Consider the following 17,217-nt stretch of genomic DNA (forward strand, 5'->3'; position numbering starts at 1 on the left):
CTTTTTTAACAAATCAAAAACTGAAAAATTGGGTGTGCAAAATTATTCAGCCCCCTTAAGTTAATATTTTGTAGCGCCACCTTTTGCTGCGATTACTGTGGTAAGTCGCTTGGGGTATGTCTCTATCAGTTTTGCACATCGAGAGACTGACATTTTTTCCCATTCCTCCTTGCAAAACAGCTCGAGCTCAGTGAGGTTGGATGGAGAGCATTTGTGAACAGCAGTTTTCAGTTCTTTCCACAGATTCTCGATTGGATTCAGGTCTGGACTTTGACTTGGCCATTCTAACACCTGGATATGTTTATTTTTGAACCATTCCATTGTAGATTTTGCTTTATGTTTTGGATCATTGTCTTGTTGGAAGACAAATCTCCGTCCCAGTCTCAGGTCTTTTGCAGACTCCATCAGGTTTTCTTCCAGAAGGGTCCTGTATTTGGCTCCATCCATCTTCCCATCAATTTTAACCATCTTCCCTGTCCCTGCTGAAGAAAAGCAGGCCCAAACCATGATGCTGCCACCACCATGTTTGACACTGGGTATGGTGTGTTCAGTGTGATGAGCTGTGTTGCTTTTACGCCAAACATAACGTTTTGCATTGTTGCCAAAAAGTTCAATTTTGGTTTCATCTGACCAGAGCACCTTCTTCCACATGTTTGGTGTGTCTCCCAGGTGGCTTGTGGCAAACTTTAAACAACACTTTTTATGGATATCTTTAAGAAATGGCTTTCTTCTTGCCACTCTTCCATAAAGGCCAGATTTGTGCAATATACGACTGATTGTTGTCCTATGGACAGAGTCTCCCACCTCAGCTGTAGATCTCTGCAGTTCATCCAGAGTGATCATGGGCCTCTTGGCTGCATCTCTGATCAGTCTTCTCCTTGTATGAGGTGAAAGTTTAGAGGGACGGCCAGGTCTTGGTAGATTTGCAGTGGTCTGATACTCCTTCCATTTCAATATTATCGCTTGCACAGTGCTCCTTGGGATGTTTAAAGCTTGGGAAATGTTGTATCCAAATCCGGCTTTAAACTTCTTCACAACAGTATCTCGGACCTGCCTGGTGTGTTCCTTGTTCTTCATGATGCTCTCTGCGCTTTTAACGGACCTCTGAGACTATCACAGTGCAGGTGCATTTATACGGAGACTTGATTACACACAGGTGGATTGTATTTATCATCATTAGTCATTTAGGTCAACATTGGATCATTCAGAGATCCTCACTGAACTTCTGGAGAGTTTGCTGCACTGAAAGTAAAGGGGCTGAATAATTTTGCACGCCCAATTTTTCAGTTTTTGATTTGTTAAAAAAGTTTGAAATATCCAATAAATGTCATTCCACTTCATGATTGTGTCCCACTTGTTGATTCTCCACAAAAAAATAGTTTTATATCTTTATGTTTGAAGCCTGAAATGTGGCAAAAGGTCGCCAAGTTCAAGGGGGCCGAATACTTTCGCAAGGCACTGTACACAGGCAGCCCATTTCAGACATTTTTCCCACTAATTGTTCTTTTGACCAATCGCTGATCTGATTGGTTGAAAAACCAATTAGTGAAAAAAAAATCAGAATTGGGCTGTAAATGCAGCCTTTGAGGTCAACTGTTTTAATTTAACATTAAATAATGCTTATCAGACTAAGTAAAAATGTATGCGAGAGTGTTTAACTCTGTCAGACAAACCACTCGTTACAAAAACAAAACAGGACAATTTGGAACTGATAAAACTTTTATTTCACTTTAAATTGTCTTTTACATTTTCCTGATAACATGTAGGGTGAAACTAGAACTGTTTTAAAAGACATACAAATCTAGTATTACGTCAATAACCAGGGGTTGTTTTTTTTGTGTATTTTTGTTTTAATGCTATTCTAAATTTTCACAACCACGTGCGCGCTAAGCAATATAAACCATCACAGAAGCAAACTTTAGGCAGAATACTGGTCAGTAAAAACAAAGCAATTGGAGATACCAGATATACAGACAGGCTCGGTTCCACATTCACTACTGCATTTTTTTAAATTAAGCGTAGAATAACTGCCATTTAATCAGCTAACGGGGAGATTTTTTTCAGTGCATGAAACATTGTCTTCAGCAAGACTGAACCAGATGAATTCAACACCTAAGTGGAATGTTATGGTGATGACAAAGTATTGTGACACTGAGTGAATTCAGCTACTTCTTCAAGTTCCTTGCACTACTCCAGAATCTAACCCATCCACTGACCGCATTCCACTACAATATGGTCTCCTCTGATAGACCCTTAAGTCTGGAGATACACAAAACAAAAGCATCAATGCCATCTCTGACTGACACAATTTACATAAGGGGACTTGCTTACACACTCTTCGTGGGCAAGAGCATGCATTCCCTTATTGTTTCCTTTATGAAATCTAACTTTTGACTGGTCAGTTTGGACTGTCAGCATAAGGCCTTCAAGAAAGGCTTTAATAACCAATATGTAAAAGTTCAACGTAAAACAGCTTTAAGGTGTTTCTTTGCAAGCAGGTTAACAAAATTTAAGACAGATTTAAAATGTATTTTAAAAGGGTTTACAATTTAGTTTTGAACCAATGTGCAAGTCACTATTACGCAAAGCAAAAAAGTAACATTTAAGAACAAAATAGTATTATTATACTAATGTCAAACAGCACCTTTTTGTCAACTGCACTAGTACATACCATTAGGAGAATGCTCCTGTTTGTTCAAAAAAGATGAAGGTAGACTCTGAAATGACGTCAATGCAGAAAGTAAACAGCATAGTGGGTCTATTTCCGCAACTAAGAGCACTGAAGTGGGAGCTCAACTTTCACTCTGTTTTGGTCTCGTACCTACCACACTAACAATGTGAAGCAAACCTGTGCGCATGCACAGATACTGTGTGACCGTGTAAGACCAAAGTCTTGCTCATCTCAATATCTGCAGTGCTGCAATGTTATTTCGCTGAGTCTATCTTTAATGTTAGGTTCTAATGGAATGTTTTTTTTCTTTTCAGCTGGACATACATTGAATGGCAAAACCTAGGGTCCCTTGTATTCATTTTAGTTTCAGATCCAAAATAAAATGTACAATACACAGCAATATGCATGTTAGTCAGTGTCACAATACAACCTCTACCACCATTCTCTGAGGCCACAGCAGAATTGCACTGCTACATACAGTACTGAATTTTAGCGACCAGAACTTGTGATTATGTGGAGAAAAACTAAGCATCACAGTGTTTGTTGAAAATAAACGGACAGTTTAATGACCTTTTTGAATAAAAACCAGCAATCGCCAGTACACTAGCAAAGCAAAAAAGGATACTAAAATGCATATCTTGCTAGGTGAAAGAACATATCTTTATGAAATGTTAGGAGAGAATCAAAAGGGGAAGGTGGGGTGAATGGCCTTGCCACTCAACCGGGTAAATTTATTTTTCTTTTATCCTCACAAAACAATACTCTGCTTGTTAACAACTGAGCATATCTGAGAAAGGGCACAACTGGTAGGTCAGGTACAATTCATGCTGCTTGTCATACAGAAAGGGAGGGGGCTGGATGGAGCAGGGATGTATGGGCTGTATATGTGTAAAATAAGAGAAAGAAGAGTGTGGGTGGATTAACAGTGATGTGCAACGCCTTTAGTTCTCCCCTTCGCCGGCATCCCCCTCGTCACCCTGGTTTTCTGATGTCCACAGCTGTAGAGAGGGGGAAAAAACAAAAAAAACATTGGATTCATACACTCGAGGCATTCAGTTCCAAGTCTATAGAACGATAATGCATTTGAATGGCATGACATTGGCAAGGCACATATTGGCGGTAAGCACTTACAGTGAGATTGTCCCTTAGTAGCTGCATGATCAAGGTGCTGTCTTTGTAAGAGTCCTCGTTCAAGGTGTCAAGTTCGGCGATCGCTTCGTCGAAAGCCTATAGGGAAAATAGGTATATGGAAGGGGGTAAAAAAAAAACATGTTTTATAAGGCCCAGAATACCACAGCATAAAATGCCTCCAAAACACTTTACCAATTGACAAAGCTTGGTACTCCAGATGACAAAGCACCATCACAACAGTCAACAGTCTATTTTTCATTTAAATATTTGGCAAATGCCAACAACACAAGCACCGGTGTTAACGAGCAGGTTTGTGTAAAAAAGCTGAGCAGGAGGGGCGTGTTTGCACTCCGGTTATACGGAGGCCAAAAAAGGCTCCTTCTGTATCACGCAGTCACTGCAGTGTGATGGTGTAACGTGTGTGAGTGTATAACGGTGCCCCACCGCCTTCGCCAAACTGCAGGCCTGCTCGGGGGAGTTGAGGATCTCGTAATAGAAGACGGAAAAGTTGAGAGCGAGGCCCAGCCTGATGGGGTGTGTCGGCTGCATGTCCTTCTTGCTGATGTCAAATGCCTCCTGGTAGGCCTGCTGGGAGTTCTCCACTGTGGCTGTGATGGGGAGCGAAGGGGCCCAATGAATTAACACCATTCACTCATCATGCTTTTGTTGAAGAGAATTAATGTTTCATTTCACAGAGCATCTTCTGTATAATGGATACTGATTGAACATTGTCTAGATATTATGTACTGTGGACATCAAATCAGGCCAGTGATGATACCACTTAAGCCTTAAAAAGCACTGCAAGCAGCAGATTATAAAAATGTAGGTTTTGCTTATTTCCATGATAATCAGAGGCTGAGGAAAAGTGGCCAATTAACGGTTATGGGTTCTTGGCAACAGTGTGACTCGGAAGCTTCCTCACAGAACAGAGATCTACTTACTCTTTTTTGAGTCTCCAGATGCCACCTCGGACAGATATCTGTAGTAGTCACCTTTCATTTTAAGGTAGAACACCTTGCTTTCTGCCTGAGTCGCATTGGCAATGAGGTAATTGTCGAGGAGTGCCTAAAACCAAGAAAAGGGGTTGATTGGGTGTCAGTCAACACAAAAGATTAACCAAAAATAGATGCTCTGCAACCTTGCTTTGGTGTCAAATTGATTCCAGCTCACATTCACGCTAAATGAAAAATGCTTGTTGTGTAAATAGGGCATTTTCCCTGTACAATTTCCACTTCCAACCACATTCCCAAATTGCCTGGACTCTAAATGAATGTAACTCCCCAGTGTCACGTTATATCACCCCGTCCCCATAGCATCAAGGGACTCCTTTAAAAGCGATGGGGGGGCACATAGACTAGCAAGCTCTCGCTTGCATAGACTAGCAAGCTCTCTCACCAGCACATCCTTGCAGATGTCCTGCAGCTCGGCCTCAATCTTCTCGCGGTATTCACGGGCCATCTGCTGCTTCTTCTCGTTGCCCTCGGTCTTCTGCTCGATGCTGGAGATGACACGCCAGGAGGAGCGACGCGCCCCCACCACATTCTTGTAGGCCACCGACAGCAGGTTGCGCTCCTCGTTGGAGAGCTCGCCGCCCTGCTCCGTCACCGCTTTCATCGCCGCCGCCATGTCGTCATAGCGTTCGGCCTGCTCGGCCAGCTTAGCCTTCTGTACCAGGTCGTTCTTGTCCATGTCGAGGCTGTGAAATGGCACAGAGTTATTGTGGTCATAGTCACACCAAGCAACAGTTATTAGTAGTGTTAGAAAGTATGAGGTTACCCATTCTACAATCCTAGTACTGTGGACCCAAGGGGATGAACATTTTTTATCTAGTCATATACTAACAGACCTGATTAGATGCATCTGGTGTGCTTGTGCTGGGCTAGAACATTAATGTGCACCTCTGTGGGTCCTGAAAAGTTTTAGAATGTTCTGATTTTATTAATCCGTTTTATCATGTAGCCTACTGAATACTCAGTTATTAGGCGTAATAAAATGCCCAATAAACCAATAGCCTATTAGCACAGACGTCTCTCTCAGCAAAGGGAGGGCCTCATTTCTGACTGATAATGATTAGGATTTTTAAATATGCATTAATATACAGATATAAAGACAACCCAATAGCATGTCCAGACATGTCCGGGTCAATTTCATTTTAATTCAGTTAATTCTGGAAGTAAACTGAAAAGCAAGTTTACTTGACTGAATTTAAATGGAACTGACCCAAAACCTGCAAGTGTTCTTCAAATGGAAAATTATTGAGTATTCAATAGGCTACACGATCAAATTGATTAATAAACATCATAAAACCTTTCAGATACCAGTCAGGAACTACTCCCTTACATGCAAACCACAGCGGCTACATTCCGTGCACGAGCGTTGCAAAATAAATGTACCAGTCAAAGGTTTGGACACCTACTCATTTGCGGGTTTATCTTGATTTTTTGTTTTTACTTTTAACCCATTTTCTCCCCAATTTCATGGTGTCCAATTGGTAGTTACAGTCTTGTCTCATCGCTGCAACACCCGTACAACACCAACGTGTTCGGAGGAAACACCTGGCGACCGTGTCAGCGTGCATGCACCCGGCCAGCCACAGGAGTCGCTAGAGCACGATGGAACAAGGACATCCCTGCCAGCCAAACCCTCGCCTAACCCGGACGACGCTGGGCCAATTGTGCGCCACCCCATAAGTCTCCTGTTCGCGGCCGGCTGTAACAGAGCCTGGACTCGAACCAGGATCTCTAGTGGCACAGCTAGCAACTGCGATGCAGTGCCTTCGACCACTGCGCCACTCGGGAGGCCACATTTGTACTATTTTCTACAATTGTAGAATAATAGTGAAGACATCAAAACTATGAAATAACACGTGTTTAACAAATCCAAATATATATTTTTACTTAAGATTTTTCAAAGTAGCCACCCTTTGTCTTGATGACAGCTTTGCACACTCTTGGCATTCTCTCAACCAGCCTCATGAGGTATTCACCTGGAATGCATTTCAATTAGCAGGTGTGCCTTGTTAAAAGTCAATTTGTGGAATTTCTTTCCTCTTTAATACGTTTGAGCCAAGCATTTATGTTGTGACAAGGTAGGGGTGATATACAGAAGGTAGCTCTATTTGGTTAAAGACCAAGTCCATGTTATGGTAAGAACAGCTCATATAAGCAAAGAGAAATGACAGTCCATCATTACTTTAAGACAAAGGTCAGTTAATACGGAACATTTCTTCAAGTACAGTCGCAAAAACCCATCATCCATCAAGACCCAGAGTTACCTCTGCTGCAGAGGATAAGTTCATTAGAGTTACCAGCTTCAGAAATTGTAGCCCAAATAAATGCTTCACGGAGTTCAAGTAACAGACATCTCAAAATCAACTGTTCAGAGGAGACTGCATGAATCAGGCCTTCATGGTTGAATTGCTGCAAAGAAACCACTACTAACGGACACCAATAATAAGAGAGCAATGGACAATAGACAGGTGAAAATCTCCTTTGGTCTGAAGAGTCCAAATTATAAATTTTTGGTTCTAACCACCATGTCTTTCTGAGATGCAGAGTAGGTGAACGGATGATCGGCACATGGTTCCCACCATGAAGCATGAAGGAGGTGGTGTTATGGTGCTTTGCTGGTGACAATATTCTTAATTTATTTAGAATTCAAGGCACAATTAACCAGCATGGCAACCACAGCATTCTGCAGCGATATGCCATCGCATCTGGTTTGCGCTTAGTGGGACTATCATTTGTTTTTCAACAGGACAATGACCGAACACACCTCCAGGCTGTATAAGGGCTATTTGACCGAGAAAGAGAGTGACGGAGTGCTGCATCAGATGACCTGGTCTCCACAATCACCCAACCTCAACCCAATTGAGATGGTTTGGGATAAATTGGACCGCAGAGTGAAGGAAAAGCAGCCAACAAGTGCTCAGCATATGTGGGAACTCCTTCAAGACTGTTGGAAAAGTATTCCAGGGGAAGCTGGTTGAGAGAATGCCAAGACTGTGCAAAACTGTCATCAAGGCAAAGGGTAGCTACTTTGAATTATCTAAAATATATTTGGATTTGTTTAACACTTTCTTGGTTACTACAGGATTTAATGTGTTATTTCATAGTTGATGTCTTCACTATTATTCTACAATGTAGAAAATAATAACAATAAAAAATAATAACAAACCCTTGAATGAGTATGTGTGTCCAAACTTTTGACTGGTAGTGTACATGTTATTGAACCATTTCACCCACGCCGCTCACAGGCCTGAACGAGAGTATGCGTAGTCAAACGATAAAATATAACTTGTCTATTTTTGAGACACTTGACACGCTGGAAGTCCCACCTCTCCCATCTACTCATTGGTTTTCAGGAGCATACAACATCACGTGGGTATTTGAAAGATGACCGAGGAGACACTAATCATAGACAACTAAACTCAGAGAGCATCATTGAGGTCATATGAATTTAACATTTGAATTATTCTGCCATTTTCAAAGTCATACAACCCCATCCTTGACTTTTCTTAAATAAGTCTATTCAAAACACTGAGGACATGTAATTGGCTAATTTCCCCCCTTGCACTTGGCTGCCATCTGACAATGGCCCATGGGCTCCCGAGTGGCACAGCGGTCTAAAACACTGCATCTCAGTGCTAGAGGCATCACTACAGACTCTGGTTCGATCCCGGGCTGTATCACAACCAGACGTGATCAGGAGTCCCATAGGGCGGGCACAATTGGCCTAGTGTCATCCGGGTTAGGCCATCATTGTAAAATAAGAATTTGTTCTTAACGGACTTGCCTAGTTGAACAAAAATACAATTAAAATAGGTTGAAACTACACCCTAACCAGTGGTCACCAACTAATCGCTTTCAGTCGATCGCCAAACATTTCTGTAAAAAAGGTTTAGCTGGCCTGAGCGCTGAGCAGGCAAAGAGTTTGCATTTTGAAACATGTGTCGGAAGTTACGGACCCTGCCTTCCAGGCTGGCCCGGAGAGTAAATCAAGTGCACTAAAGGCCTACCGCTGGCCAATCGTGTGGCTCAGTTTACCGTGTCTGCAGTAATGTAGCAGGAATTTAAAAAAAGCTACATTAAAGCTGATACTGCGAGATTTTTTTTTTTTAACCATGACGAGAGCTGCTGTTTTTATGAGTGAGTTTATGTAAGTCCTTACTCAGCACTGTCAACTCTTTTTATTCAACACCTTTATAAGCCATAAAATGCATATTCTTCCCACTTCCACTCGTGCTACAACCAGCGCTGCAGCTGTAACGAATGAGTAGGAACGTGTATCGATAGGCTTGCGTTTTTATTAGCGTCTTGGTTCTTTTTTAATATCCAGCTGGTTTCTCCACGCATCGCGCGGACAAAAATAAACATATTTCTGGTAAGAAGATGGTTAACGTGACGTGGTGTGGCCACAACAACATACAGGAACTCAAGTCCTTCTGTTCACCTGATTTAGAATTCCTCACAATCAAATGTCGACCGCATTATCTACCAAGGGAATTCTCTTTGATTATAATCACAGCCGTATATATTCCCCCCCAAGCAGACACATCGATGGCTCTGAACGAACTTTATTTGACTCTTTGCAAACTGGAATCAATATATCCGGAGGCTGCATTCATTGTAGCTGGGGATTTTAACAAGGCTAATCTGAAAACAAGACTCCCTAAATTGTATCAGCATATAGATTGCGCAACCAGGGCTGGAAAAACCTTGGATCATTGCTATTCTAACTTCTGCGACGCATATAAGGAACTGCCCCGCTCTCCTTTCGGAAAAGCTGACCACGACTCCATTTTGTTGATCCCTGCCTACAGACAGAAACTAAAACAAGAAGCTCCCGCGCTGAGGTCTGTTCAACGCTGGTCCGACCAATCTGATTCCACACTCCAAGACTGCTTCCATCACGTGGACTGGGATATGTTTCGTATTGCGTCAGACAACAACATTGACGAATACGCTGATTCGGTGAGCAAGTTCATTAGAACGTGCGTTGAAGATGTCGTTCCCATAGCAATGATTAAAACATTCCCAAACCAGAAACCGTGGATTGATGGCAGCATTGGCGTGAAACTGAAAGCGCGAACCACTGCTTTTAATCAGGGCAAGGTGACCGGAAACATGACCGAATACAAACAGTGTAACTATTCCCTCCGCAAGGAAATCAAACAAGCTAAGCGTCAGTATAGAGACAAAGTAGAATCTCAATTCAACGGCTCAGACACAAGAGGTATGTGGCAGGGTCTACAGTCAATCACGGACTACAAAAAGAAAACCAGCCCCGTCACGGACCAGGATGTCTTGCTCCCAGGCAGACTAAATAACTTTTTTGCCCGCTTTGAGGACAATACAGTGCCACTAACACGGCCCGCAACTAAAACATGCAGACTCTCCTTCACTGCAGCAGACGTGAGGAAAACATTTAAACGTGTCAACCCTCGCAAGGCTGCAGGCCCAGACGGCATCCCCAGCCGCGCCCTCAGAGCATGCGCAGACCAGCTGGCTGGTGTGTTTACGGACATATTCAATCAATCCCTATCCCAGTCTGTTGTTCCCACATGCTTCAAGAGGGCCACCATTGTTCCTGTTCCCAAGAAAGCTAAGGTAACTGAGCTAAACGACTACCGCCCCGTAGCACTCACTTCCGTCATCATGAAGTGCTTTGAGAGACTAGTCAAGGACCATATCACCTCCACCCTACCTGACACCCTAGACCCACTCCAATTTGCTTACCGCCCAAATAGGTCCACAGACGATGCAATCTCAACCACACTGCACACTGCCCTAACGCATCTGGACAAGAGGAATACCTATGTGAGAATGCTGTTCGTCCACTACAGCTCGGCATTTAACACCATAGTGCCCTCCAAGCTCGTCATCAAGCTCGAGACCCTGGGTCTCGACCCCGCCCTGTGCAACTGGGTACTGGACTTCCTGATGGGCCGCCCCCAGGTGGTGAGGGTAGGCAACAACATCTCCACCCCGCTGATCCTCAACACTGGGGCCCCACAAGGGTGCGTTCTGAGCCCTCTCCTGTACTCCCTGTTCACCCACGACTGCGTGGCCACACACGCCTCCAACTCAATCATCAAGTTTGCGGACGACACAACAGCTTGATTACCAACAACGACGAGACGGCCTACAGGGAGGAGGTGAGGGCCCTCGGAGTGTGGTGTCAGGAAAATAACCTCACACTCAACGTCAACAAAACTAAGGAGATGATTGTGGACTTCAGGAAACAGCAGAGGGAACACCCCCCTATCCACATCGATGGAACAGTAGCGGAGAGGGTAGTAAGTTAAATTCCTCAGCGTACACATCACAGACAAACTGAATTGGTCCACCCACACAGACAGCATCGTGAAGAAGGCGCAGCAGCCATCAAGGACAACAACCACCCGAGCCACTGCCTGTTCACCCCGCTATCATCCAGAAGGCGAGGTCAGTACAGGTGCATCAAAGCTGGGACCGAGAGACTGAAAAACAGCTTCTATCTCAAGGCCATCAGACTGTTAAACAGTTAAACTAACATTGAGTGGCTGCTGCCAACACACTGACTCAACTCCAGCCACTTTAATAATGGGAATTGATGGGAAATGTAAAATATATCACTAGCCACTTTAAACAATGCTACCTAATATAATGTTTACATACCCTACATTATTCATCTCATATGTATATACTGTACTCTATATCATCTACTGCATCTTTATGTAATACATGTATCACTAGCCACTTTAACTATGCCACTTTGTTTACATGCACTCAATACCATCTACTGTATCTTGCCTATGCCGCTCAGTATTTAACATTAGATCCTCTCTAAGCTTTACAGGAATGTGGTTGTGAATATAGACAGCAACACCGCCTCCGTTGGCATTTCTGTCTTTTCGGTAGATGTTATAACCATGTATTGCTACCACCGTATCATCAAATGTATTATCTAAGTTGCATTATCTAAGTTAAAATCTGAGTTGCAGAGATAGAATATGAATGGCATCTGTTACAGATGAATTCTAAATTAATTCTAAATAAATCAAAGTGTCACCAGCAAAGCACCCCAGCAGCAGCAGCACCTCCATGCTTCACGGTGGTAACCACACATGCAGAGATCATCCGTTCATCTACTCTGCGTCTCACAAAGCCACAGCAGTTGGAACCAAAAATCTCACATTTGGACTCAGATCAAAAGGACCGATGTCCACCGGTGTAATGTCCGTTACTCGTTTTTTTTTGACCCAAGCAAGTCTCTTCTTCTTATTGGTTTCCTTTAGTAGTGTTTTCTTCGCAGCAATTTGACCATTAAGGCCTGATTCACGCAGACTCCTCTGAACAGTTGATGTTGAGATGTGTCTGTTACTTGAACTCTGTGAAGCATTTATTTGAGCTACAATTCCTGAGGCTGGTAACTCCAATGAACTTATCCTCTGCAGCAGAGGTAACTCCGGGTCTTCTTTTCCTGTGGCGGTCCACATGAAAGCCTGTTTCATCATAGTGCTTGATGCTTTTTGCAATTGTACTTGAAGAAACTTTCAAAGTTCTTGTCTTAAAAAAAGGAGAGAAAGAAGTGATCTCATCTTTGTTGTTGGGAGTGGTAAGGGGGAGGGCTTGCTGTATGTGTGTAAATGGGAAGGTGCACAGCACACAAGGAGCCAAGACACAAAACGACAACATGAGAACAAACGCTCATAAAAAAATATTAAAAAAGTGATTCTTGTTATACATGAATTGATTGAATTAATTTGATATATTGACATACAGGCCATCATTGTAAATCATAATTTGTTCTTAACTGACTTGCCTAGCTAAATAAAGGTCATTAAAAATATTTTAAAAAACACAGTATACAATGTACCTTTGAACACTTTCAGCATTTTTTTTGAGAGGAAAGGAACCCCTTTCTCTGGGCCAGTAACACAAATGTAATGTTATAAAGAAAATATTGTCCACACCGGAACGTCTAAATAATGCTGACATAGGACAATATAAGATCAGCTTGGTAAATGTTGGGTATTATATTTGAGCAAACTTGTCCATTATGATTGGCCACAACTAAACAAACTCCAATATTGTGGTTTTCTGATAATCTATCTTGAAAACACGACATTCCTGGAAATGTCGATTTGTCCCCATTGGGGTTTAAGCCATAATCAGCAGACTTTCTTCTTCTAAACAACCATTATAGGAAATTAACCATATAACTTTTACGTGAAACCCAGCTCTAGACGCAAGGCATGTTTTCAAAGGACATTACATCCCTAAGAAATAACGTGCAGTAGTGACAACGCAGCAGGTGATCTTAGCTTTATTGTTTAACCAATGTATTAGTATTATTATGGCCATGTATAGTTAGTTACACGGCTCTTGTGGCCATGTTATCTCAAGTCAATTTCGAATGTGATAAGATCAGATTTGCTCACAATGGCTGTGTCACTTGCGCCAGTTGAGATCAGTTTATTTATAATAAAAAAAATAAAAAAAAAACAACTGGTATACTATGACAGTATGGTATCCTACATTACCAAGGCTGTGTCTTAAATGTCACTGTGTTTTACTATCGCTACAATTTCCTCCAACATAACCATCTTTCGATCGTTAGCAAATACTCGCTAACTAGTTATGATCACGGATGTCAAATGTAACGTCCATGGCGGAAATACTGCACCATTGCGCTATAAAATCGGTAGCCAACCTAATCGCTAAAGCGCTAGCTTGCTAGATTCCAGTCAGGCATTGAAGATGGAGCTGGCGAGCTAGTAACGCCCTCTCTGTCGCATTCCCTTGCGGCATTTTAATATGAAAGCTGCCTTTAGCAAACTAGCTAACGTTATCTTGCAACAGTAATTGTAATTGAATGCTACCAATGAGTTGGATATACGAAAATATCATTTAATTCGTAGCTATTTAGCACCAGTGTCATCGCAAAAACCTGTGCATTGCAGTCCATTCACTTGTAAAATTAGCTGGAGATAGCGTCAAGTTAGCATTAGCTTGTTAGCGCTGGCAAGGTAGGTAAGTCTTGATTTCACGATGACCAGGCAGGGAACATTAGCCTTGCAAAAAAAAAACATAGTCTTCTGTGGATATATACATCAGCATTGCGGTACCATTTTGGATTTGGATTCATATTTCCCAGGGCAGATCTGAGATCTCCCCTACGTGGTTTACAATAACCTAATTCCTAGCTAGCTTGTGAGCTCTAGCTCGCTATTCAATCACACGTCTCGGCCTAAATCCTTGTACCCAGCCCCAAACCACAATAGGCACCTTCCGCCACAGATAGCGATTGGAGACATTGTTGGGTTATTATGAACCCACAATTACCAATCTTACCCAGGAGATAATAATATAATCGAACTTTTGTGCAAGTGAACTCACATTTAGCTTGTATTTTGAATCCTGCTTTTTCTCTAAACGATGGGAGTACCAAGCTGTCCTCCGTTCGCTGCTCGGGATTTTCAGGGCAGTACCACTTCCGCCTGCGCTAACACTTCCGCTTCCTCTAAACTACACCCCTCCCCCCGCCAGTATCTATGGTAACAGCACTCCGGGGTTTCCTAAGCATTCTGCAGGGCAGTTGACGTCATAGAGAGTATGCGAGCCACTATGCGATGACGTAAGTGGTCACCATAGTTACTGTCTCCAAGCGATTGCTTACAGTCCGATGTAAAGTGTAAATCATAGAACACAGATGTTGAGACAGGATAGTCTGGCTGTATACTTTTGAGCTAATATTATTAAAGAGGAACAGGAGCTCAAGCAGTAGAACATTTGCCAGTAATCAGCTCCTGTGAGCTCCTGTCCAAGTCAAGCACTGATCATGTCTTATGAAATGACTACTTGCATGAATATGATTGCATGCATATGATTACAAATATATATTGCTACCATAATCCTAACAACACTGCTCTTAGAAAAAAACACTGCTCTGAGAAAAAGTTATTCTGGCAGAAGAACCCGTTATGGGACTTGGTAGAATAACCCATTCACCCACACATTTTTTTTTACATAGTGAATGTTCTAAGAACCCCCTCGGATGAAAAGAGTTCCATGTATACTGAACAAAATTACGAAAGGCAATGTCTAAAGTGTTGGTACCATGTTCCATGAGCTGAAATAAAAGATCTCAGAAATGTTCCACATGGGCAAAAAGCATATTTCTCTAAAATGTGTGCACAAATTTGTTTACATCCCTGTTAGTGAGCATTTCTCATTTTCCAAGCTAATCCATCGACTTGACAGGTGTGGCATATCAAGAAGCTGATTAAACAGCATGATCATTGCACAGGTGTAAGTTGTGCTGGGGACAATAAAAGGCCACTCTAAAATGTGCAGTTTTGTCACACAACACAATGCCACAGGTGTCTCATGTTTTGAGGGAGTGTGCAATTGGCATGCTGACTGTGGGAATGTCCACCATATCTGTTGCCAGAGAGTTTATTGTTAATTTCTCTACCATAAGCTGCCTCCAACGTCGTTTTAGAGAATTTGGCAGTACGTCCAACTGGCCTTACAACCACAGACCTTGTGTAACCACGCCAGCCCAGGACTTTCTCATCCGGCTTCTTCACCTGCGGGATCGTCTGAGACCGACCACCCGGACAGCTGATGAAACTGAGGAGTATTCTGTCTGTAATAAAACCCTTTTAAGGGGAAAAACTCCTAGCTCCCCAGTTTCGTTTTAGGTTACATACCAGCATAAAGCATGCTCTTTCACTACTGCCACTAGAAATTGTGTTTGACCAAGGCGTTATTACTGCTGAATTTTGGTCACTAACTGAAGAGTGCGTCTGCACTGCAGCTCAAGGCAGTACCACAAATGCCCAAAGAAAAGTTCAGAAACAAGCTGAACCCCATCTTGAACTTTAATTAAGCACCCCTGAAGTGGTGTCATCAGATTGCATCATATTCAGGTTTGTTCTTCAAGCAAGAACACCAAATAAATTACTGTTGGTATTATCGAATTATGGATAAATGTATGCATTTATGTAAAAAATAAAATAAGAAAAATAAGAGAGAGACTGAGAAATAAAACAAAAGGAATTCTAGGCCTCTCTTAATCATTCACAGGAGTCAAGAATAGTACGTCTCAAGTCATGGGTACAAATGTTTAACACCAGTGTTTGCAATGCACACGTATCCATGACCTATGAGGGGATCCCACTATATGGCCAAGCTGCGAAGTCAAAATTGTTTGCCCATTCTTCAAGGCGAAAATGCTCCAGTTCCTTAAAGTTGGATGGGTTCTGCTGGTGTACAGCAATCTTTAAGTCTTACCACAGATTCTCAATTGGATTGAGGTCTGGGCTTTGACTAGCAAATTCCAAGATATTTAAATGTTTCCTCTTAAACCACTCGAGTGTTACTTTAGCAGTATGCTTTGGGTCATTGTCCTGCTGGAAGGTGAACCTCCGTCCCAATCTCAAATTTCTGGAAGAGGGAAACAGGTTTCCCTCAAGAATTTCCCTGTATTTAGCGCCATCCATCATTCCTTCAATTTTGACCAGTTTCCCGGTCCCTGCCGATGAAAAACATCCCCACATCATGATGCTGCTACCACCATGCTTCACTGTGGGGATGGTGTTCTCGGGGGATGAAACGTGTTGGATTTGCGCCACACATAACGTTTTCTTTGATGGCCAAAAATATCAGTTTTAGTCTCATCTGACCAGAGTACCTTTTTCCATATGTTTGGGGAGTCTCCCACATACCTTTTGGCGAACACCAAACGTGTTTGCTTATTTCTTTCTTTTAAACCTCTCAAGGATAGGGTCTAGTTTCCTGAATTTCCGCCTGACTGATGTGCCCAATGTAAACTGCCTGTTAACAGTCTTAGGCCCAGAAACCAGGATATGCATATAATTGATAACATTGGATAGAAAACACGTTGAAGTTTCTAAGACTGTTAAAATTATGTCTGAGACTATAACAGAATTAATATGGCAGGCGAAAATCCAAAGAAAATCCAACCAAAATGTTGTTGTTTTTTAGCTCCCAGGCTCTTTTTATGGAAACCTATTGTTTCTACGTAAATCGGTCTCCCAGATTGCAATTCTTATGGCTTCCACTAGATGTCAACAGTCGTTATACAAGGTTTCAGGCTTCTTTTTGAAAAAATGAACAAGTATTTCAAGTTTTTATTAGGAGACCTCCTGAAGAAAATCAGTTGGGCACTTACGATTTTCCTTTCCTATTGAACATACTACTTTCCATATGAAATATTATAGTTTATTTACATTTTAGAGTACCTGAGAAATAAATAGAAATGTTGTTTGACTTGTTTTGATGAAGTTTTGCTGTAGCTTTTTGGACTCCTTTGTCTGCATGTTGAACAAGTGGATTACTGAAATCGATGGTGCCAACTAAACTGACTTTTTGGGATAAAAAGAAGGATTTTATCTAACTAAACGA

At 42.2% G+C, this 17,217-nt stretch overlaps 1 protein-coding gene across 1 annotated transcript; it reads right to left on the reverse strand.

Moving 5' to 3' along the window:
• Positions 1-1,701: 1,701 nt before the first annotated feature.
• LOC139413216 (14-3-3 protein beta/alpha-1) lies at positions 1,702-14,328 on the reverse strand. Its single transcript, XM_071160336.1, has 6 exons — positions 14,185-14,328; positions 5,198-5,498; positions 4,744-4,867; positions 4,247-4,410; positions 3,803-3,898; positions 1,702-3,669 (listed from the first exon to the last, which is right to left on the reverse strand). The coding sequence occupies exons 2-6, from the start codon at positions 5,489-5,491 to the stop codon at positions 3,613-3,615; spliced, it is 735 nt and encodes a 244-aa protein (XP_071016437.1). The 5' UTR covers positions 5,492-5,498; positions 14,185-14,328; the 3' UTR covers positions 1,702-3,612.
• Between the last annotated feature and the right edge of the window lie 2,889 nt (positions 14,329-17,217).

The sequence above is a fragment of the Oncorhynchus clarkii genome, chromosome 7 (genome assembly GCF_045791955.1).
Source record: "Oncorhynchus clarkii lewisi isolate Uvic-CL-2024 chromosome 7, UVic_Ocla_1.0, whole genome shotgun sequence".
Taxonomy (NCBI): Eukaryota; Metazoa; Chordata; class Actinopteri; order Salmoniformes; family Salmonidae; genus Oncorhynchus; species Oncorhynchus clarkii.

Coding starts and splice junctions, on each gene's coding strand:
- LOC139413216 (XM_071160336.1), bottom strand. CDS start 5,491: ATGGACAAGAACGACCTGGTACAGAAGGCTAAGCTGGCCGAGCAGGCC. Junction 3,899..4,246: donor CCTGCAGTTTGGCGAAGGCG/GTGGGGCACCGT, acceptor TTTTCCCTATAG/GCTTTCGACGAAGCGATCGC. Junction 3,670..3,802: donor TACTAAGGGACAATCTCACT/GTAAGTGCTTAC, acceptor CCCTCTCTACAG/CTGTGGACATCAGAAAACCA.